The sequence below is a fragment of the Myotis nattereri genome (genome assembly GCF_964212035.1).
Source record: "Myotis nattereri genome assembly, chromosome: 3".
Taxonomy (NCBI): Eukaryota; Metazoa; Chordata; class Mammalia; order Chiroptera; family Vespertilionidae; genus Myotis; species Myotis nattereri.
In genome coordinates this window covers 167,453,206-167,476,618 of record NC_138077.1, presented here as the reverse complement: position 1 = coordinate 167,476,618, position 23,413 = coordinate 167,453,206, and the positions used below count along the sequence as shown (strand labels likewise).

Genomic DNA, 23,413 nt, shown 5'->3' with positions numbered 1-23,413 from the left:
TACAGTCTCATTACTTTACAGGACACCCGTTAGTTAAGTGGATACCAAAGATTATTATCCTGCTTTGATTTCCAAAAAGACAACTACAGAAAGACTAAACAATAAGTTGTCCAAGATTGTTCAGTAAATTGAGATGCTTGAAGTTTTCCATTCAGTGCTTACTTTAGGGACTTGGTACTACAAAGTGATTGAATTCTGTAAACACCTAAGCCGGTTTTTTGTTTTTGTTTTTTAATCTCATCTCCATTTCTCACACACACACAGATGAAATTTTCAGCATCTAAGCACTAATCTATCACCTTGTAGATCTTGCACAAGGGTATCCTATCAGACTAGTGCCATGTCTGCTGGAAGCGTGGTACCTCACCCAACCTGGTTCTCAACCTACTTCTTTATCCAGGGAAGTTGATTCCTCCTGGCCATGTCTGGGAAATTTTTTAACCCCTCGATTAGCTATTAACAATTGGTTTAACTCAGACGAGACAGAGGACAAAATAATAGTGGTTGGAAAAAAATGCCTCCACCATTCTGATTACAAAAGGAGGCATGATTAACGAAGTTCCCTTTGTGCCCAAGCGCCATTCTGAAAGCCAAAGAAAGAGCTCTCCACCCCTCTTTTTTTATTGCTGAGTCTTTTCCTACTTGTCTCATCACCCACACAATCTGTTCACAGCCCAAAGAGACAATCCAGCCAGTCTGTGGAGAGTTCCTAAAACATTTATGTCGTGAAAGCAGACAGGATGAACAGGACCTCATCTTGACAAAGGATGATGGGACATTCAGCAAAAGAAATCACAAAGGGAAATACAGACGGAAGGCCCTGAATGAAGACTGCCCACAGTATCTAACACAGTGCTTGTCCTTATGGGTATTTGTAAACCTTCTGGTCAATTTACAGCACCTCCAGGTTTTGTCCCCCAAAATTGACTGCTTTTGGGACAGAGGGTTTTTTAAAAATGTTTTTTAATTATTATTGATTTTTAGAGAGAGAGAAAAAGAAAGAGAAAGAGAGAAACATTGATTCAAGAGAGAAACATTGATCAGCTGCCTTCTACATGCTCCCTCCTGGGGATCAAGCCCCAGAAACCTGGGCATATGCCCTGACTAGAACTGAACTGGAGACCTTTTGATGCATGGGACCATGCTCAACCAACTGAGCCACCCTAGCCAGGGCTAGAACAGAGGTTTTTTATTTTATTTTATTTTTTAATATTTTTTATTGATTTCAGAGAGGAAGGGGAAGAAGAGAGATGGAAACATCAATGATGAGAGAGAATCTTTGATTGGCTGCCTCCTGCACACCCACGACTGGGGATCAAGCGCAAAATGTGGGCATGTGCCCTTGACTAGAATCAAAAACGGGACCCTTGAGTCCGCAGGCCGATGCTCTATCTACGGAGCCAAACCAGCCAGGGCTAGAACAGAGGGTTTTAAAGAAAATATAATTAACAAGTTAAAGAAGTCCAAATCACTGCTTTAAGTTACCTTCAGTCTCTCAAGACCTTTGAATCTGAAAATAGCAAGTGAGATAAAGATTTGAGTTCCAACTTCCATGTAGGTTAAGATAAGGCATATAAAACACTTAGCACATCGCTTGGCACATTAAAGTCTCAATTAATATTACCTAATATTTTATCATATGCTGCTCTGTTTTATTAAAGATGTTCTTTAAAAAAAAAACACAAACATGTTGCTATTGATTTTAGAGAGAGTGGAAGGGAGAGGGAGAGAAAGAGAAACATCACCAATGTGAGAAAGAAACATCAATAGAGGACCAAACCTGCAACCTGGACATGTGCCCTGACCAGGAATCAGACCTGTGACATAGATGCACTGGACAATGCTCAACCAACTGAGCGAGGACTTAAAGATATTCTTATATATGTCCTGCCTATCTACTCAGCTAAAATAGTGCCACCTTATTTGTCTTTGGTGTATTACAAAAGTTAAGTGCCTTCACATATAACATCTGATTTAAGCCTGCAGATTTAAGGTTGGTTATTGAAGAGATACTAACAGCAAATCCAGTCTCATAGCTGTCACACGGTAGATGCCCTAAGATCTCAACTCACTAATTTCAGATCCAGGGCCTCCTTTCCAGAACATCACAGCTGAGCAGATGATTATGTGTTGTGTCTCTTTATATTCCCCAGAACTTAACAAGGTGCTAAGACATACCTTCATCACCATCTAAACAAATTTTAAGCTATAAGTAACCTAAAGACTCTGAGGGTTTACCTTAGTAACAAAAAGAAACGAAATTGGGTGGGAAATGCGAACATATTTGGCTTTGAGAAAGTCATGCCTCCATTTTTATTTGCTAAGGGAAAGCATTGTCATCTCTACTTAGCAAATAATAAAGATAAGAAGAGGCAAGAGGGATTGAATAGTATGGCTAAGCAGGCAGAAGGGGCTAGAGCCAGATGTCTTGTTACTCCACTCATGGCTTTTTCTATTAAGTTCATTTTTAATTCAATGTCTTGAATGAAGTGAATCTTCTCTTGGATTATGCACATCAAATGGTGCTTCAAATAATCACAGCAATCTTCAAAGGCCCAGACCAAACTCACTAATTCTTCAAAAACAAATCTTTTTATATGATCTAAAAAATACTTAGAACACTTAATCTATGTCATCCAACTTTGACTTTTCAACAAAGTATCTTACTTTAATGACCTTATCTCTCCAATCAAATTTAAATTGTTTAAAGGCAAGATCCATGTGTGCACTCCTTCTGAGGCCCATGACTAATCCAGTTCAAGAATGGTAGTAATGTGTCCTGGCTCATTCCTCATTCTGCCTCACAGACTCCTGGATGTCCCAAAGAAACCTCGAGCCATCACAACATCTACTCAAGTTTTCCAACCATTCCCAGAAATACTGCTCTGCTTAGGCAGTCACTAAAGCTTCTCTGGTGCCTTCAAGAACTTCACTTTAGATCAGGGGTGGGCAAACTTTTTGACTCGAAGGCCACAATGGGTTCTTAAACTGGACCAGAGGGCCAGAACAAAAGCATGGACGGAGTGTTTGTGTGAACTAATATAAATTCAAAGTAAACATCATTACATAAAAGGGTACGGTCTTTTTTTTTTTTTTTTAGTTTTATTCATTTCAAACGGGCCGGATCCTGCCCGTGGGCCGTAGTTTGCCCACAGCTGCTTTAGATGCTGGGACATCCTGTTGCCATCCATTTCACATAGAGATCTACATCAGCAGGAGTATGTGGCAATAAGCTCCGTTTCAAAGCCAGCAGCCTGGCCTAGCTCCAGGAATTGTCACTAATGATTTTCACTAGCCACTCTATACTCCAACAGTGATACACACACACACACACACACACACACACACACACACACACCCCATTCCAACCACTGCTCTAGTTGGAAGAACTGTGTCTAACAGAAGTTGGTTCCACAGCTGATTTTATATTTTAATTGTTACAGAAGACCTATTCCATCAAACAAGAGAAAACTCTCCAAAAACACCTTCTGCAATATATTTGTGGTCTCCATCAACCTATCTTTAAACCAAAGACATAGTAATAAGTACATCAGTCAGGGATCTTTGGACTGCAAGAGAATGGAAATCATGCTAAACGTTGCTTGAGTGAAACAAGTCAATCATTTTGTAAGGAGAAGCTGAAAAATATCCAGAGACAGAGCAGTCTTTAGATAGGAGTTATTTTGAGAAATCAAATTATGTCAATAGATCTCACTTACCTACAATCACTTAGCTTCATTATCAGGGTTCACTGGAAAGCTTCCAGCAGTTCCAGGCTCATATTATCAAGATTCAAGTTCAGTAAGAAAAAGAGAGAACATCTCCTCCTGTTAGCCTCCACACAAGCCTAAGAATTTATTCGTATTAGACTAACTGAAGCCACATGTCCACTGTGGCTTGGTCACATGCCCATCACTGGGGTCAGAGGTGAGGATTCTCTTAAACCACATGAGCTGAGAGTGGGGAAGGAGACGTGCTACAAAGAAAACTCAGGATCCTTCTATCAACAGAATTGGGCTGAACCATCCTCCCCAATAAGTTTTCCCTCTTTCCTGATCTCTAAGGAGTGTATCATAGGGATGGTCAACTTTGAAAGTAGTATACTAAAGGAAGGAAACAGCCAGGCAAGTCACAAAAGAATATAAATAGCCAGTAATCATATGAAAAAAGGTTCACCCTCACTAGTAAAGAAATGTAAATTAAAAGAAAAGGATATTCCTGGCACACTGGCAAAAATAATAAAATTAAACATAATGCCTGGTACCGGCCACGATGCAGTGAGAATTTGCCTGAACCAGTCTCCCCAGTAAGTCTTCCCTCTTCCAGACTTGACTAATAGAGTATGTGGTGGTTATCACTGATCTGAAGGGAGGGTTGGCAATTATTATCAAAACATTTAAACATGGGCATGCCTTTTGACCTAAGATAAGTTCACAAAAGTGAAATTGCTAAGGCATGAATAAGAATTTAACTACAAAGAAGGTTTTCCCAGAATGACTATTATATAGTCCCCAAACTAGAAATATCATCCATGTCCAACAATAGGTGGTTGGGTAATTTAATTATGGTACATACATTCTATGTGCTATCATACCAACACCAAGAATGACGTTCCAATGTCTATTTCCTGGCATGACTTGGATAAGGGAGAAAGGCACACCACAGAGGAGTTAATATTGTGGGTGACCATACCACAGCATCATACCACAACACTAGTAAATTAGTTTCACTCTTATCTACTAAGCCCTCACTGGCTCCCTCTTTTAGATTTACATAGGGTTCTAAAGACCCAGATTCTGCCCAGGGAATCAAAACATCTGGACACCCTGAGCAGGCTAAAATTTGTTGTTCCTTCAAAGATATTCTTTTCTAAAACATATATTTTTATTGATTTCAAGAAAGGAAGGAAGAGGAAGAGATAGAAACATCAATGATGAGAGAGAATCATTGATCAGCTGCCTCCTACACACCCCCTACTGAGGATAGAGCCTGCAACCTGGGCACGTGCCCTGATCGGGATTGGAACCCTGACCTATTGGTTCATAGGTCGACACTCAACCCCTGAGCTACACTGGTTGGGCCAGAGATATTCTTTACATCGTTAACAACTATTTATGGGAGCTTCTGAGTGCTACATGGGGAAGGTGAAGAAAATGGACCACAGATGGCATGGAAGATAGCTCAAAAATCATTGTTTGGTTAACATACATAACTTCCATAGTTAACAATTTTCTCTCTCTAAAAACGAACAAACACCTAAGCTTCTTTTCCTGTTCGTCACCCTGTCATCCCATAGCAATCAATCTTCAAATCCCCAGAATAATTTCCACCACAAACAAATCAATTACCTTCTCAAAACACACACACACACACACACACACACACACACACACACACACACACTAACCACAAACAGAGCTATTCTCCATCTCAGTTTCCATAACTTTAAAATGTGAATATCCCTAGTAGGCTGGCCTGTCTTAGAGTGCTGTAGTGCTGTTGGTAACATCAAATGAGATGATTACTGTGGAAGTGCTTTGGAGAAGGGGAAAAGCACCATACAAGTGTGAGGATTCAGAGTATGAATTCATCACCTAGATTTAACATACACCGAACAAAGCATCTGAGAGCCCATATTAAGCCGTTGGTTCCACCATAACCTTCACGTTCTTTTCCTATAGTCATTTCTGAAAACCAGATGTTGTTCTGTAGTTTCCCTGCAACAAAAAGAAAAGCCCTCTCTACTTTCAAACTGGCCAAAGAATGCTTATGGTGTTTCTAAGTATTGAAACATAGGTAATTAATAATTGGGGGTGGGCAGCAAAAATATTCCAAAGAGCAGACAGACATGCCTGGTATACACTGGAGTCTGAAATGGGAAAGGGCAGTAGCATGAACAACTAGGGGAGTTCATGGTCTTCATATTATCTCATACAGCAATTAAAAATCCTAGAAGACGTGAACTTCTGAGTGTGAGATTTCTTTTAGAAGTAGCACACAGTACGGCTATTAACAATATTTTATAGTACTTCAATTATCTTCTGAAAGGAAATCATTGCTTTAAAAAAAGTTGTTTCTTGGTAGGGTTGTGCCTCTATATTATGGACTTACATTCTCTATAGTGTTTCTTCTATGGTCTCTTTCTCATTTTGAAGACTGGTAAAGTTTAAATAAAACATGACGGGTCAATAATAAGTACACTTAAATTCCTAAGTGCCCTTCTTTTTAAACCCCCATCCCAATTACATCCTTCCCTTGAGGATATTTACAATCCTCCATGACACATGCTCTATACCTCTTGGTTCAAGGAAAACACACCTACAGCATTTCAAATTAACTACTGACCCTTATTCTCACACTATAAACAAACCCTTTTCAAAATCTCAATTGCATTGTGTCCACATTGATTAAAGCTTGAAGCCTGGTGACCTCATGTGGTGTTAACTTCTCCCATGCACCAACAGCATTCTGCCTTTCTACTCAATTACCCCCTTTGGTGCCAGAGGATCGCTACCCAATGAACATACACAATGGATTTCTGCTTCATTACACTAACCAACAGCAGGATAGAAATAAGCAGAAGAGGAATAAACAAGCTAATTTATCATGAGGACAGAGCAAGCTTTCACCAGTCTCGCCATGGAAAACGTCAGTGGTTAACGGGAATATCAATAGTCTGGGGGTAATGTTTATGATCTTACATATTACAGACAGAGCCACAACAGAAGCTCAGTAATTAAAGAATTTTGCAGATTAGCAGGTGTGAACAACATGCACACAAAACCCATGCCTTAAAACTCGGGGGTCCTACATAAAACCCACTGAATAATTATTTTGGGACGCACAACCCAGGGCTTTGGATAATATGGGCTGACACCCTGGTAATTTGCCCCGAGTGTTTGACCTGACTGTGGGGCCCCTCTTATTCATCTTTGACAAGGTGTTCAGGAGAGCCCCAGCCTCTTTGTGAGAAGAATTTGGATTGTCTCCCTCCCCGCCTCCCCCCCACCTCCAACCCCAGCGCCCCACTTCATTAGGCATGGCTAGGGCACAGCGGCTGATTGAATTAACAACTTTGGAGGGCTTTAGTCCCAGTTCCCAGACATTAGCACCATCATCCAGAACAAATTAAAAGTCTCACAGCAATTAAGCAGATTTAAAAAATGAATTTCCCATGGTTCAATGGTTCAACAAGCAACTTGATTTAAGTATTTGAGAGGAGTTTAGAAGGAGGCGAGGAGGAACTGACAGTTGAATTTCCAAAATAAATACACAATGGTAGAGGCATAAACAATAAACTTCTGAGCCTCTGCTAACTAGGCTTTCATATTTCTTTTATATAAAGTTGGAACTATTCAATTGCAGAAGGTAAAAGAATAAAAAACACTAACAGAATTGTATTAAAATGATAGGTTTCAGGAAAAATTGCTTTCTGTTTTTAATTCTTTAACATAATTTTATTTTTGTTCAAAAACATACATAAAAATTGGGAGGGGACAAAACAATGCACGTTTCCAGTTGCTAGATTTTAAATTCACACAAGCAATCTAAACCTGGGTCTAGAGCAGTGATGGCGAACCTATGACACCTCTGACACGCGAACTCATTTTTTTGGTTGATTTTTCTTTGTTAAATGGCATTTAAATATATAAAATAAATATCAAAAATATAAATCTTTGTTTTACTATGGTTGCAAATATCAAAAAATTTCTATATGTGACATGGCACCAGAGTTAAGTTAGGGTTTTTCAAAATGCTGACACGCCGAGCTCAAAAGGTTCGCTATCACTGGTATAGAGCCATCTACATCTCTCTGAACCAGGATAGCCAGGTTCAGAGCAGGCACACAAACTTTTATGCCAGCCTCCCAAAGCACTCCACACTCCAGGTAATTTAACTCCAGGAACTCATTCCAGGGTTAAAAGAATACCAGTGAGAGTAAAATAGTACCTAGCCTACCCTAAGTGTTTAATATTTGCCAGGCACTGCATACTTATTACCTCATCTAATATTTTCACATATCATGTCACCAGCATCACAACTATCATTTTACTCATTTGAGAGTGGCAGAAACTGGGGCTCTGAGGTTAAGTCATCCATTCAAGGCCACATATCCAGCAAGAGGTGGTACCAAGATTTAATTTATATCAGGCAAGCTCTTTCTTACATTTAGAACAGCAAACTCCCATTTTCAGTGGAGTTTTTTATGTTGTTGTTGTTGTTGTTGTTGTTGTTAATCCTCACTAGAGGATATTTTTTCTCCCTGATTTTTAGAGAGAGTGGAAGAGAGGGGGAGAGACAGAGAGAGAGAAACATCGATGTGAGAGAGATACATCAATTGGTTTCCTCCCGCATGCACCCCATGGGGCCTGGGATGGAGTCTGCAACCGAGGCACATGCCTTTGACTGGGAATCAAAACTGTAACCCTTTAATCTGATGCTCTAACCACTGAGCAAAACCGGCTAGGGCTCCAGTGGAGTATTACCTAGGCCAGCAGTTCTCAACCTGTGGGTTGCGACCCCTTTGGGGTCGCCTAAGACCATCGGGAAACACATATATAATTACATATTGTTTTCGTGATTAATCACTATGCTTTAATTATGTTCAATTTGTAACAATGAAATTGGGGGTCACCACAACATGAGGAACTGTATGAAAGGGTTGCGGCATTAGGAAGGCTGAGAACCACTGACCTAGGCTTTGGAGCAGTGGATGCATCCATACAGAAAAAAAAGTCATGATTTTAGAGAGAGGGGGTGCATGATGGATGATGTGTTGTCCCAGCTGAGGAGGAACTCCTGTCACCTTTCTTTTAAGTCCCTATTTTCTCTCCAACAGCACCACCTCCCCGTCCCCTTACTCTATGCCATCTTTGAGTCCACTCCTCCTCTCCTGGCCCAAACATTTCCACTTCTAGCTCAAAGGTCTGACTAAGAGAAGTCCAAGATCAGCTTTTGTGTGACTGTCTCCTTGGCTTTTGCTTCTATCCCTTCCAGCTTACATCTGCTTCTTAAATCTCCGCCCGCATCTCCACCGGCTCCACTAGAAAGTCAACAGGCCCAGGTGCACACCCAGGTGCACACTCAGCACAGCATGTTTCAGCACTGCTCAGGAACCTGGAGAAATATGTAGATAAGTTCATTCCCACCGTCCAGATGCACAAACTGAACACAATGGAATGCAGAGGTGGGTGGTTACGGGAACGCATTAGGTGACTGGTCAAGGGCAGTTATAAAAGCTGGCATCATAAACACATTACTGAGCTCCAAGAAGAACTGTAAATACCTCTACAACATTCTTCCAAGAGAAACTTTCAAAGGTGAATTTTTCATCTTCAAAAATTTACAGAAAATTAAGCAAACTATGTGGTCCTTAAAGAGCCCCTAAAAAACACACGGAGGGAGAATAAACATTTATTTCTTAAAGACAATAAATCACAAAATTTCCATCATCTGTCAACATTCCCATTTGAATATCCAAATTTGGAAATACAGATAGTACTAATCCATGTTCCCTTCTTCCCAGACAGTATGTATAGACAGTCCCAGTCGACTCTTGGCCTTTAGGGCTAAGGAAAGACCAACTATGTAGGTCAGACATGATGGTAATCGGCATAACAGTAGGCAGAGGCAAGGAATCACTCCTTTAGTTGTCTTGGTTCTAATCTTATTCTCTCACTGTGATTTCTCTGGGTCTTTGTTTCCACAATATAATAGGAGAAGGTCCCTTCCTAAAACTCCAAAAATTACATGCTTTTATAAATCTAAGCATGCAAACCATGAAGGTGACACAATCTTTTAAATTCGAGAAAGTAATAAGAAAACTCCTCTCATTTAAATTATAAAACAATAGCCAGGAATATTAATATTACAGATCTTAGGTCAGGCCTTAACGTTGAGTCATCTTAGCTACCTCTAACCTCTGCAATAGGTCCACAAGGCAAGTGTCTAGTAATGCTTCAACCAGTATTACTAGGCACCTACACTGCACTCCCCTATGGTAACCACATAACCACTGGAGATAAAGGTGAGCACATTAGACCGTCCTTGATCGCATGTAGCTTTAGAGGGGTTATATTTTCATCTTTGTTGTTGTTTATCATTTCTTCCATTTGAGCACTTCAATTTTAGTTAATATTTCAGAGGTGGATAATATTTAATGACAAAAAAAGATCATCAGTTTTTCCCCTTGAATCTTGACTTTCAAAGGTCTTTGTCATTTAAATTATTATCTAGAAGCCAACAACAACAAAAAATCCCCATGGATGATGACTTCAATTTTCTAATGTAAAACAGATTCGCTCGGCAGCTTGTGTGGATGGAATATAGCTCTTCCATGAATTGAGTGATATCCATTTAAAAGTTTTGCTCCCTGGGTTTATCCATGCTATATAAAGAGCCATGAATACTGGCCTGGCAATTTAAAAGGCAAAATTTAAGATTCCAAGTAAACCTTGATGAAAACAATTGCTAATTGGATCAAAAAGTGAGTTAGCCACTCTAATTCACCAAATGTGTAAAGCACACGCTTCTTGAACTGCTGGTTAGCATGGATTATGCCTCACAGAAGGCTATCAAGAAGGGTGGCTGGGTCTCTAATTTTATGTAATCCACTAAGAGGAAGAAACAACCTGCCACAGGCCTAACCAGGTATAGAATGACTAAGAAAACACACAAAACCTTAAAAAGTTAATTAGTGATAACTTCTCATTCAGGGAAATGGCCAGTATATATTAGTTGGTCTAACACATATGCTCAGGTAAACTTATGTTCTCTCATTTAACCCAACAACTTCCCTGTGAGGGAGAAATCTTTTGCTGAGGAAACGGGGGTTCAAAAGATGTAAGTGGTGATCCAGTTAACAAAGCAAGCTTGATAACAAACCAGATCCCACCCATCAATCTCCATAAAACCGCATGTTAGAAAACCATCAGTTAGACATCTGTCTCCTTTGGTGGAAGGATCAGTGGGTTTTGTCACTGAAAAGGATTATCATATGGAAACTCTTCAGCCAGCACCTAGAATGACTGTTTCCTAGGAATCCTATGAGAAGCCCAAGTCCTCAAAGGCAACTTTCAAAACTACTGTAGCAGCTCTGCTTGCCAGAAGAGTCATTCGAAAGTAAGATGCCCAGAGAGTTAATGGCTATCAGTACCTAACCCAAGTCCTGACCTACAAATATTATGGCCTCAAATTAACGTCACGTTTGTTTAAATCCCAACTATACTGCTCATCCTTCTCCCAAAGTATATTTTCTCTCTCTTTTTAAAAAAAAAAAAAAACAGGTGGATGGCGCAGGGGAGCAGGGGGATGGGAGAATTCTTCTGATGTTTATTTTAAAAAGGAAACAAATGCTAATTGAAAGGTAACCTTAGTATCTTTTTAGCTTAAAAATCTTGGGTATCTACAAATTATCCTGTTTCTTTCTCTTTCATCAACTATTATCCATAAATAGCATGTTCTCTTGGAGCAAAACTCTGTTCTGCTTAGACATGTTCAAAGAATGGTGCTGGGGATTTAACGGCTGCTCTCTCAGGGGCCTGCAAATTCTAGAAAATCGGGAGGAAAGGTGACGAAGAGGATGCCTGAGTCTGCCTGAGTCTGCCTGAGTCACCTGTCACAGTCAAGCCCATAACCCCACCTCACAATTCTGAACAAGCTGATCATATCTAAGAGGAGGTGTGTTCCCTAAGTGATAGCAGGCAGGGGCTAACGCTGGAGCCCTAAGTTTCACACAAGCCAGAACTAGCTGAACAGAAGAGAGAAAAGAAAGGAGTGTGGGAACATGTTCTTTCTACATTTGAGGCATTCTGCTCCCGGGCAAGTTACAACCCAACTGGGAGCAGATGAAATATGTAAGAACCCAGAGTCAAAGAAAGCGGGCCTCCAAAAGACCTCCTCTGCCTTGAGGGCGGGCTGGGTTTCATAAATAGGGAACCCAAACTTTTGGTGTGATCGCCAGAAGGCAAGCATGTTAAACAGAGTTAAAAGCCAAAACTTATTAGGATTCAATCAGAAGATGCAGAGAAGCACAGTGATTTGTGACTCTGCTTAATTTCAACAAAAAGAAAGGTGGAGGAGGAAGAATTTACAGGGTAATCCTTGCACCTCTGGAATCACAAAAATATGCTTGTCAGTCGCAGTGGCATGGAGGCCTCCACATTCAGTTAAGTCCTATTTTGGCAATTTGAAATCTCTGTTTGCAATTGTCCTCAGAGTTGAATAAATGGTAGAGAGGAAGGATGAGGGATTTTGTTGTTTCTTTTGTATGCAAATCAGATAAAAAAAATATAGGGCATGTCACCTCCCTTAAACTCATTATGACTTCAGAATTATGCTTGCCACAAACACCCTCCAAAAGCACAAAAGTTAGTCACAGAATTTTAGTCAAAGGAGCCACAGGTTGAAGTCTTAAGACGAAACATGAGGATGGGTCTTTGGTTGGACTAGCAAGGACCACAGTCGTGGGATTTTTTTTTTTTTTAAGTTTTAAATTTACAACATTTTCTTAAGCAAGAGGAAAGGAATGTACCACACCCTCAGCAAGCAAGGCAGGAATTTAGTTTTGTTTTTTAATTCTGAAGTATTCTTTAAAATCCACATAGAACAGCTTATAACAGTACATAATTACATTGCTCCATAAGAGATTAGCTAAGAATAATATTAAGTATACAAAGGCAAGAAGGAGAAGACATTCAAGTTATTGCTATTTTATTTTCAAGTAGCAGAAAAATTAATAGAGCTATAAGAACTACAAGTGGGTAGTTTTCTTGAGTTAGGACAGAAATCAAATAATCTTCATGCTGAAACTCAGAAGGTGTGATATATGTTTGCACAATTGACTGGCATTAGAACCTGAGTCCAAGCCATGGCTCTGGCTATAATTCTGTAAAGTGAGACCCTTCCTTTTCCTGGGACTGATTCTTCCTTAAAGGAGGTAGGACAAGATGGTGTGCAAGGCCTTTTAATCTTTACATTTTAATAGGCACAAGCTCCAGGGCTTTCTTTCAGACCGAACTACACCAAAGTGTGTGGGTACAGTCACACAAAAGCTACGCTCATGGCAATAAGATCACTTTAGAAGAGAATCAACTAGCATACCAGCCAATAATGTAACGATGCTGTGAATGGGGCTACTGAGGAGTGAAATGACTGGCTCCTATCACAGAGACCCCAGGTTCCTGGGCATTCTTCCTTCCCCTTCTCTTCCTTTGTCCTCATGTTACCTACCACACTCCTGCATCTCTCTGCTGCCAGGAGTTTCTGTGGCAAATTGTCCCAACTGTTGTAGCCTTAGAAATGGCATAACCAAGCTTTATTAAAATTGTGTGCAAAGCAAAAATAACAGATAGACCTTGAGTAAAAGCAGGAGGGATTCTCTTAGGCACAAAATGTGCATGCTTTAGGAGAATGATTTAGACTTGTGCGCTTATTTACTAGTTTTCCGCAATAATAGCTACTATGTAGAGAAGGCTTACGAGGCATTCAGTTACAGCACGGTAATCAATGCTAGGGACCAGGATGGAATGACCTGTTTTGTACTTACACACCCAAACTGAGTAATGCACTGGGTCATTCCCATTTCTTCAATCTCGATAGATCCATGAACCTGGAAGTGTTTGACAAAGGGGTGGTGACTCAAGGAAGAAAAAGAATCCTACATAATAAAAGCCTAATATGCAAATTGATTGAATGGAGGAATGACCCGTAGAATGATGGTTTGCTATGACGAGCACTGACCACAGGAGCTGCCCCCAGCCTGCAGGCCCCAGCCCAGCCAAGGCAGGTGCCAGCGGGTCCCCCTACCCCCTGATCGCCCTGCTGGTTGCCCCACAGAGGGAGGTGACTGGCGGTGGCGGGGGTGGGGCTGGCAAGCGGGCGGCGCCAGGCTGGCCAAGGCAAGTGCCAGCGGGGGCCCTCTGTTCACCCCACCAGTCACCTCACAGATCAGCCCTGATCGCTGGCCAGGCCTAGGGACCCTACCCATGCACGAATTTCGTGCACTGGGCCTCTAGTAGAAAATAAAAAGCATCATGATTATGTTCCTCCATATCTAAGAACAGAGAAGAACAGAGAAAGAAAAAAGTAGGAGAGGTGGAGATGGAATTAATCAAATAGTTTCAGACAATAGTCCTCTGGGAATCACATCTCCGGTGGGCCTGGTTCAGTGAGATACCCCAATGGGCAGTGTGTCTGCCCACTACCTGATGCTGCCTTGAGACGAGCTAAGCCTTATTAATCTGGGGCTTGAAAAAAACTGAGCCAACCATTTACAAACTTGTTACCTTCTTTCTAAAGAAAAATCAAAATGCCTTGCCAAAACAAATGTAATAATCTGGCCTCTTCTTTCAATTCCCTCTGCTTTCTTGGAAATGCGTTTTGTGGATAAAGCCTCCAAGTTGACCCAGGGAATTAACCAGAAGTTTAAGAAGGCCCTATAATTCCTATGGGCCAGTGAAGAAAGAACAACCCTTCACCAGGGAATATTAAAAGAGAACATTGTAGTTGAAGGCCCAGGATTTAAACAGGCATAGCAGATAGAAACACTAGTTCCCTTTGGGGGTGGGGCGTGGTGACATCAGAAGCAGGTTTTGGAAATCCAGTTACAAGCTGTGTCCCAGTGATATGGTCTCATATGTTTACAAAGTCCTTAGTTGTTCCTTCCTGAGTCCATATTCTACTCCTATCTCCCTTCTCCACACCCACATTCCCTCTCTTATATGCAACAGCCATATTCAGGACTGACTGTGTATGCCAAGTCCAGGCAGCGTTCAGGAGATCAATAATTCTGACACGTTTTCAGGTACAACTCTCAGTCCCTCTTTGCCGTGTGTAATGATCCCTAAAGTTTAGGGGGTAGCTGGGGTGCAGTTTTCTCAGGTTCAGCTCCCCACCCCCAGCATGATCTACAAGCACTGGTCAACATTTACAATGGCAAGTGTAGGAGGTTAATATGTATTTGAATTGGCATCATTTGTTTAGGAATTAACTAGGTCCATGCTCAGTACCCATGCAGTGATGAGGGTATGTGGTCTGGGAAAAGGGTTGAAGCAGGAAAAGGGGAGACAGCTTTCATCTTCTACTGAATCTGTGTAGAACCAGTATCATCACACTCCACCCTCTGTTTCCCATGGAAATTGAAGGGCCAGTAGGAGGAGAGTAGCATTAGACTTAAGATCGCTTAGGATTCAGTCAAGGAACATGGGCTTGAGTGTCAGCCCTCTTATTTACTATCTCTGTAACCTCTGAAAAGTTCCTTAAATGTGCCTCAGATTCATCTGAAAAGTGGAGAATGTACCAGCTTCTCTAGGATGTTATGATCATTAAATAAATCTATACACACGAGATGCTTTCCATAGTCAGCGAGTAAATCCTCACACAGCAACAAATCATAATAAGCCATATCTTCCACTACTGATTGGATGACAATCTGATTATTGTGTTTGCTCCTCTATGAGATTTAGAAGTGTGGGGAGTGGGAGAGAGAGAGTAGTAAAAAGCTAAAGAACCTTAGTATTTCTGTATTCTAAAACACATGAATTGCTCTTTTCTGTTGTTTAGCAATCCTTTTAGATTAGCCCTATGATGAAAAGGGAAATTGCAAAACATTTCATCAAGTTTGAGAACTTACAATCCTCAAGCTCCTCTTCTCCACTCTGATCTCCATCCCCACCCAAGCGCTTTCTCTGAGAACTAGCCATACCTGGCTCATTGTCTATTAGGCCACCACTACAACAGCTCAGAGAAGACACAAAACCTAAATGCAATAGACACGATCATTTCATGTCTTAATGCTCCCCATCAGCCACCATCTCTCAAAGTCTGTCAAAATTGAGTCTATCAGCATTTTTTCCAAAGAACAAAATGTATCCATTCAAGGTGTCAACATGGAAGTCTCTGGTTTGAAATGCCCTCGTTATTATGTATGGGTGTGAATATAAACAAAAAATATCCTTTGGGGAATAGAATTTTCAGTTTTCAGTAGGAGGCTCTTCTTTCAATTGCTCTACCATCACTGCCAAGTCACACCCTCTAAAATCCTCTCCAACCTCAGTTGACTCCTTCTCTCCTCTGCCTTTGAAGTCCAGATCTACATAACTATATTAATATGTTAAAACCACTAACTAGAGAAAACCAAGTCGAGTAATCTACCTTAAAGTAGCAGAGCTCAAGCACATTATGGTTAATGAACTTGGCTGCTCAGGCAGTGGATGATTCATACAATTATGGAGACTGGTTAGAACTTGTAAGAAATTGGTTGGACTGGCAATATCAAAAGGTGTCCTCCCTTAGCCTTGGCAAGGACACTCTTCTGCTATGCGGCACAGCTGGACTCCATTTCATTTATCATGTTTTTGAAATATTTTCCTTTTTATATGTTACCCAATGATTACAAATGAGAAATTAGTTGTCTTTTTATTTTACAAAAATTTTTGAAGTTGCATAGTGCTCCTACAAACCACATTAGATACTGTAATAGTTAACTCATCATAAGTCTTTCTATATTCAAACCATTTTTATTCCGTCCCTGAAGTTAAGACTTTGGGAAGTGGAGACAGGATTACCTAATAGTTGGGAATTCTGGCTCTATTGTCAGATTGCCTGGAGCCCCAGCTTTGACCCTGATTAGTTACTAGTAGGTTATCTTGAGCACTTTTACTAGACCTTTCTACATCTCAGTTTATGCGCTAACTAGGCACAACAGTACCAATTTGGCAAGGCTTTGCATGGGTTAAATTAGATAATGTCTGACACATTGTGCACATTTAACATATATTAAACATTACTTAGAGTATTTTTATTAATACATTTTAAGATGAAATATTAATATAATTATTAGATGGTATAATTAATAGGGCTTCGAATTTCAGATGTTCTCAAATTCCCAGTAATGAGTGAGAATTATTTTGATCCTAGAAGCCTTATCATAGGAAATCTTTCGCTGATGAACTTGTATTTAGAGGGGCTCTTTTCTACCTCTGGCTTCACTAGGGTACTTGGGTTTCAAGTCCCCACTTTCCTAACCCCCAGTCGGCATTACAGCCCTATTCTGGGCACACAGTAGGCTCTAAGCAATATTTTGCACATTAGGCAGGTGACACACATGAGCACTAAGCTAAGGACCTTCGTGAAATCTCAAATTCTAAATCTCATTAGAAACACTCTTATGAGGAAGATAAGGTAAGAATATTTTCTCAGTATATATGGATTTTAAAAAATTTTAAAGGCCAAGTGTTTGCAAAATTTCAACTAGGTAGGAAAGGCTTTGAGTCTAGATATGGGTTCCAGGCAGCGGACTTGAACACCTTACAAAGCCACACGTCGCACTATATTATCTGAAGGAAATATTTCTCACCTTTAATAGGGAAATGGGAAAGCTCCAGCAGAAAGCGAGACAGGCTTCTCTGAACAGTCAGAAGAAAGCATGATTAGAGATTGTTAGCACAAGCATGATTTTGTTGCAATAACCAAGTAGGTAGTTTAGCTTTCTTAAGTCAATAATGTAATTTCAATTAAAAAAATTTTTGAAGTTGCAGAGTGCTCCTATAAACCACAGTAGATACTCTAGAAGTTAACAAAGAGGGGAAAAGGACATTATTTAGTCAAATACAAAATTTTATAAACTAAAAGGGAGAATCAAATACAGAAAAATGTGGGCTAACATTTACCAAAGGCCAAATAATTAGTTCTTTTCAAGATTCTCACCAGATAGAGAAACACTGCAGGATTAAAAGTGCTGCATTATTAACAAATGCTAAAATAAAATAAATACCACGACAAGCTTAAAACCTAATGTATTGGGAAACAAACTCTTATATACTCTGCATAACTGTAATTGTATTTAATTTCTTAAAATCCTGTAACTTCTAAATAAATGAGTCACAAAAACAAAAACTCACGAGAATAAACCACAATCAAGACCACCAATAATTCCCTCTTAAACAGTAATAGCACAATAGTATTGGCTATATCATTGAAAAGTAGTCCATAAGTCCATGTAAAAATTAAGAAAACTGATTACATATATGCACACACACAAATACACACACACATATATACATATATATACACATACATAATAGTCTCAGCATTAATATGCTCACATAAGGAGCTTTTGAAAGAGCAATCCTTCCTAAAAAAACAATTTTTGGTAATTTGTTGATACTTATTTGTAGTTTAAGTCTGAAATATTCTCATTTCTGTGTATGCTTAAAGCAATGAAATAATTTTCTATTCATCCAGTCCTCATCCCCATACTCTTAACAGTTTTAGAACAGGTGGGAACAGTGACCTGCTTTTTCAACCATTATATCCCCCAGACATGACTAATTAGAAGCTGAGCAAATTGCACATAATGGGCCAAGGATTCAAGTTCATGATTCTTAGTGGCTGCACTCGTGTTTCAGGGCGCATGGTTTTCTCCCCGCCCCCCTCACCCCTGCAGCTGCCTGTCTCTCCATGAAATCAAAGGAAATTTATTTTAAAAAATTTTTCTGCAGGCTTATTTTTAAGGAGGATAAAGATTAAGCTATGTCTTTAAAATTTTTTATTTTACTTCAGGGGGTTCTTAAATTTTTAAATGAGTTCTAAATACTAAAGAAGGTAGCCACTTAAGCCTTTTCAATACATAAGAAGACAACCAGAGGAAAGATTTTATTATGGCTCGGTTTTTACAAAAGCATAGCATAATTTAGTGAATTTTTAAATACCCCAAATTCTGCCACATACACATTGCTTTCCAGAGCCTTTTTGCAAAATCCCATTGAAGATTTAGCAGTACACAGACACTGGCACAAGAATAAATAAATAAATAAGTGCACACACCCGAACACACATACAAACTTGGGGCAGGGGAGTGTTTAAGCTGGCTAAACAAAACCCAATCTCTATTTGCTTTTTTATTTAATGTTTAAAGTTTCCCCATCAATTTTGGATGGCTGCAATCAAACACCAGTCTCAATGCCACCTAAATCTCTCAATGTACGGAAAAATTCATACAATTTTATAACTGGAAGAATCCTTAAACTCATTAACCTAACAGTGAGGAAACTGAAGCCTGTTGGTTAATTGATTTGCCTGGTCACTTTGGGATGTATGGCTTGCCATTGTTGTTTAGGTGTTTGTTTTTGTTTTGTGTATATGTGTGTGTAGTACTTATATCCTGATAACCAGGAGCTTTGCCATTCGGATCCTCCTCTTTCTAAGTCGCCATGTTTCCTTTCATCTGGGACAATAGTGATCAAAAAGGAACACATATTATGGCCAACTCACCGCTAAAATTTCACGTTTTCCCTTGGCCTCTGAGGATTAGATAGACACGTCCCACCCAGGACACCTGACTTCTAACATATCAGTGGAAATGAGAAGTAAGGTTCTTTGCTCAGTGGGGAGAGTGGAGAAGGAAGTTTGTGAACTTTGCTTTCCAGCCTACAAACTGCTCCTTCATCTATTGATTCCACAGGCCCACTTTGTTGAAGTTCTATTCTCCGATTGGTTTCCCCTGCTTTCCAATTTAGGGAAGTTTGGTGGGAAAACATATTTACCATTTGTTGATATTTATTTCCCGTGTTTGGGTCTTGTAGTATACCCAAGTTCCTAGATTTCTTTAGCAGTAATAAATAACTAGCTAACTACATAAATAAAATCTCTAAATGGACGAGATAAAGGCTAAGTCGCTGTTCAAAGTATTTAACATGGACTGGATCTGATCTTTTCAGTCTTCCAGCCAGAACTGGGGACATAGCTGTGACAACTGAGGAAGGAAGGAAGCTACACAGTGAATTCACAACAATGTCCCCCAAGAAGTGTTAGACATAATTATTTTCTTTTTCAGGGAAAGTTGGAGAGGAAGTCATGTGTTGAAGAGAATCTAATTAGAGTTAGAACCTACCCCTAACTTTTTGAGACTGTTACCAAGTATGGTCACTAACCAAGTTCTCTGGGGAAAACAGCCCTTGGCCCCACTGATCTAGACAAACCCCTCTTTGAACGTGCAACTGCTCCGATTCTACTGCAACTTTAATGTCCAGCCGTCACTCACCAGTGTCCTGGAACCATCTCCCTGGTCCTAAGACTCCAGAAACTATACTAATTCCATCAGTGCCCTCAGAAACCTAAGACAGTGGGTGATGGGCTCTTCAAGGTTAGTATCAGCTTTAGAAAAAGAAATGTGCACCAACAAACACCAGGCAGCTATGTGTAATGGTTCACTGCCTGTGCAAAAACCTCAAAGAGGATGAAGGTCAGACAGGGATAATAGGCCAATTTAATTCTGAAAGCACAAGGTGCAAGAAATTTTAATTATGGTCTGCCACTGAAATCACACAAGATCCAATGGCATCTAACTGCAACTGCTCATCAAGGGAGACAAGAGGTGTAATTGTAACCGCTGCATAATCACTGTGAGGGCACAGGGAAAGGCTGCCTTCCGCTCCCAGCAGAGAATGTATTAAGAGCCTCGAAAAATCCAATACAAGGAAACAGAGAGATTGCACATAGCTAAACAGGAGCTCATAACAGGAAAGCTCAACGAGAGAGAGAGAGAGAGAGAGAGAGAGAGAGAGAGAGAGAGAGAGAGAGAGAGAGATTGTGTGTGTGTGTTTGGGGGGAAGGGGTGTTCCAAGAATAACAAGATTAAGCTGTTTGGCCCAAATTGAAAATACGAGCTTGGAAAACTCTGAACCCCTTTCTGCTTACATACAGCGAGAAAGGTATGATCTCCTCCAGCAATTTCTCTCCTCAGTGAAGCTTTGCCCGCGCCCCTTTGTTTAAACAATTATCTTGGATGTGACAGTGACTTACAGAAGCAGGCTCCCTTTGATTTGTTCCCATCAAACCCAGGTATGGAGACAAAACACCAAGCATAGGACTCAAAGCGCCGAGCTCTCATCCCCAAGACGACTACGACGCCGGTTCTGTGCAGACTCTTGGCAAAGGGGAGCGGGGAGAAAGCCCCTCCGTGGACTTCCCACTCCACAAAGTTTTACAGATCCCAGAAGGGAGCAAAGTCTCCCATCCGCGCAGGCTGCAAAGTTGGCGCTGAAGTTTGTGCCGGGATGTCCTAAATCTCGTGGGGGAAGAGGACAGGAGAGTGTGGAGAGGCGGGGAGATGGATGAAGACGAAGAGACAGCAAAAGAAAAAAAGGGGGGGGGGTGGTGTAGTTTTTCGAGTGGAAGGTCCTTGAGACCTTCTCCTTCAGCCGGAAGCCTCTTTGGCTCTGAGAGGTCCGGGCTGCGCGCACTGGGAGAGGTCTCCGAGGCGGGCGCCTTCGTCGCCGGGGCCCGGGGAGCTGTCACCTGCGCGGGGCTGCGGCGGTGGCGGGGAGCTTCCCACCAGCCAAGGTGGGACCGCGGGCTGCAGACTCCCCCGCTCTCGGGGCTCTGAGAAGTGGGGGAGGGCAGATTCGAAAGAGGGCGCCGGGCCAAAAGCAACACCTTTCGGATACGCTGTTCCCCTCCGACCTCTCCAACTTCCATCGGCGCCAGCCAAGGACTTTCTCCCACCGCACCCCACCCCATCCTGCCTCCCAGCCCACCGCTCGGACCTTCTGACTGCAACGGCGGAGGGCGGGGTAGGGTGCGGCGAGGGAGCAGAGGGAGCGGAGGTTGGGACCCAAAATACAAACTCTCACCCCCTGGCTGCGAAGACCAAATGCATTTCCACAGGCAACCAGCACAACCCTGTAACTGGGCTCCGGATTTGCACGGGGCGCAGTTCCCCGACTCTTCTGTTGTTCCTAATAAAGTCTATTACGATGCCCTCCGGAGCTGAATGGGAGGGAAGGGAGAGGAAAGGGGAGGGGGGGAGCGCGGGAAAAAGCGGGGGTGGGGGGAGCAGCAATCAACTTTGTAACCCAGCGCTTCCTCCCGCGATCCGTCGCCATGCTTAAGATTCCCACCCCCGCCACCCCCCTCCTTCCTTTCAAGTGGATACTGAAACTAGGCCAAAACTTTTCCCCCTCCTTTTCTCTTAGCCACTAGACTGGATTGTGCCCCACGGAGCCCCATGGAGCTCTGCTTTCTTAAGCACAATAGCCGGACTAATTAGATCATAGAAGCAAGACAGTGATACTGTAACAAGTAGCCCGAGAGGCAAAGAGGGAAGGGGCCCGAAAAGAGAGAAAGGGGGAAAAGTTTGCAGCTCTGGCACTTACCAATCAAGCCTCCCACCAGAAAGGCGATGATTTGGAACACGAGCAGAATCCCACCAACAATGCATAGCTTCTTGGTGCTCATATTTTCTATAATTGCCCCAGCCATTCTTGCGCGCCCCCCCCCCTTTTTCCTTTTCTTTTGGAAATAAAAAAATGTCTTAGGGTGTGCTTTTGCTCGCTCTCCGCTCACGCTCCCCCACTCCCTCGCCTCCTTTCTGGGCGCTGCAAAACTTCAGGGGTGCGGGATCGCGGCGAGGATGGGACCGGGACGGCAGGCGCCCGCACGGATTCCCCCGGCGCAGCCGCTCGCGCTCCCCCAATGCCCGGAGCTGTGATTGTGGCCGCTCCGCCGCCTGTGGACGCTTAAAGGAGCAGGGAAGCGGATCACATGACACCGCCTCCCTCCCTTTCTTCCTCCCTCCCTCTCGCGCTTCCTCCCTCCCTCCCGACCTCCCTCTCTTCCTCGCCCCCTTGCCCGCCTGTGCGGGGCTCCGAGCTCCCGAGTCAGGCCGGCAGCTTGTCCCGCCTGGGGCCCGTGTCGTTTGGGGGTTGATGGTGCTGTTAAGTGGGTTCCCCCTACCCCGCCTCTTACACGCTTTCTTGTCTGGTGCGAGATTTAAATCACTCGTGGGTAGCTTTGCAGACCTTTAACTAAGGCGTTGACTTTAGGAAATGGTCCCCACCCCCCAACTGCTAGAACTCTCTTTAGGAAAGAGGAGGAGAATTTTTTTTTTAAAGGGACCCCAACAATGTTTAAATCAAAGAACAGAGATGTGGAATAATGTCTCAGCTCGGCTCCCTAATGCCTGAGCCCAGCCGCTGTTATTAGGCACACACCCAGCTAAATCCGCCCCCCCCACCCCCCCCCCGCCCGCCCGCCCGCCCCACGGCACCCCTTGAGGAACCCTGTGCTCCAGCCAAATCAGACCGCTGTTCCTTACATGATACCCCACTCCCTGTGTTTCCAGAGCCTTGACCCTAGTTCTTGCATTTAAAAAAAATTGTTTTTTAAAGTCCATCAGAGTTTTAATCCTTTAAAAATCAACTCGCCTGAAGAACCTTGCTAATTTTCCAAACCATCTTTGTAACATCCCCGGGAACTGAGCCCCTACAGTTCCTGTTTACATTCTTAGCTCCTATTGTAAAGGACTTGTAAGGGCGTTTGTCTCCACCGCGGAGCCTAAACTCCTGGGGGATAGGGACCGAGTTTTATTCATCTTTGCACCCCCCGTGGTGCCTAACAAAATTCTAGCTCTAGT

General features: G+C 42.0%; 1 protein-coding gene across 1 annotated transcript in view; it reads right to left on the bottom strand.

Moving 5' to 3' along the window:
- Positions 1-22,313, bottom strand: part of WLS (Wnt ligand secretion mediator) — a 110,983-nt gene extending 88,670 nt beyond the window's left edge. The window contains exon 1 of the mRNA XM_081085729.1: positions 22,155-22,313. Within this exon, the coding sequence (XP_080941855.1) occupies positions 22,155-22,260 (106 nt within the window). The 5' untranslated portion in view covers positions 22,261-22,313. The remainder of the gene's footprint in view (positions 1-22,154) is intronic.
- Between the last annotated feature and the right edge of the window lie 1,100 nt (positions 22,314-23,413).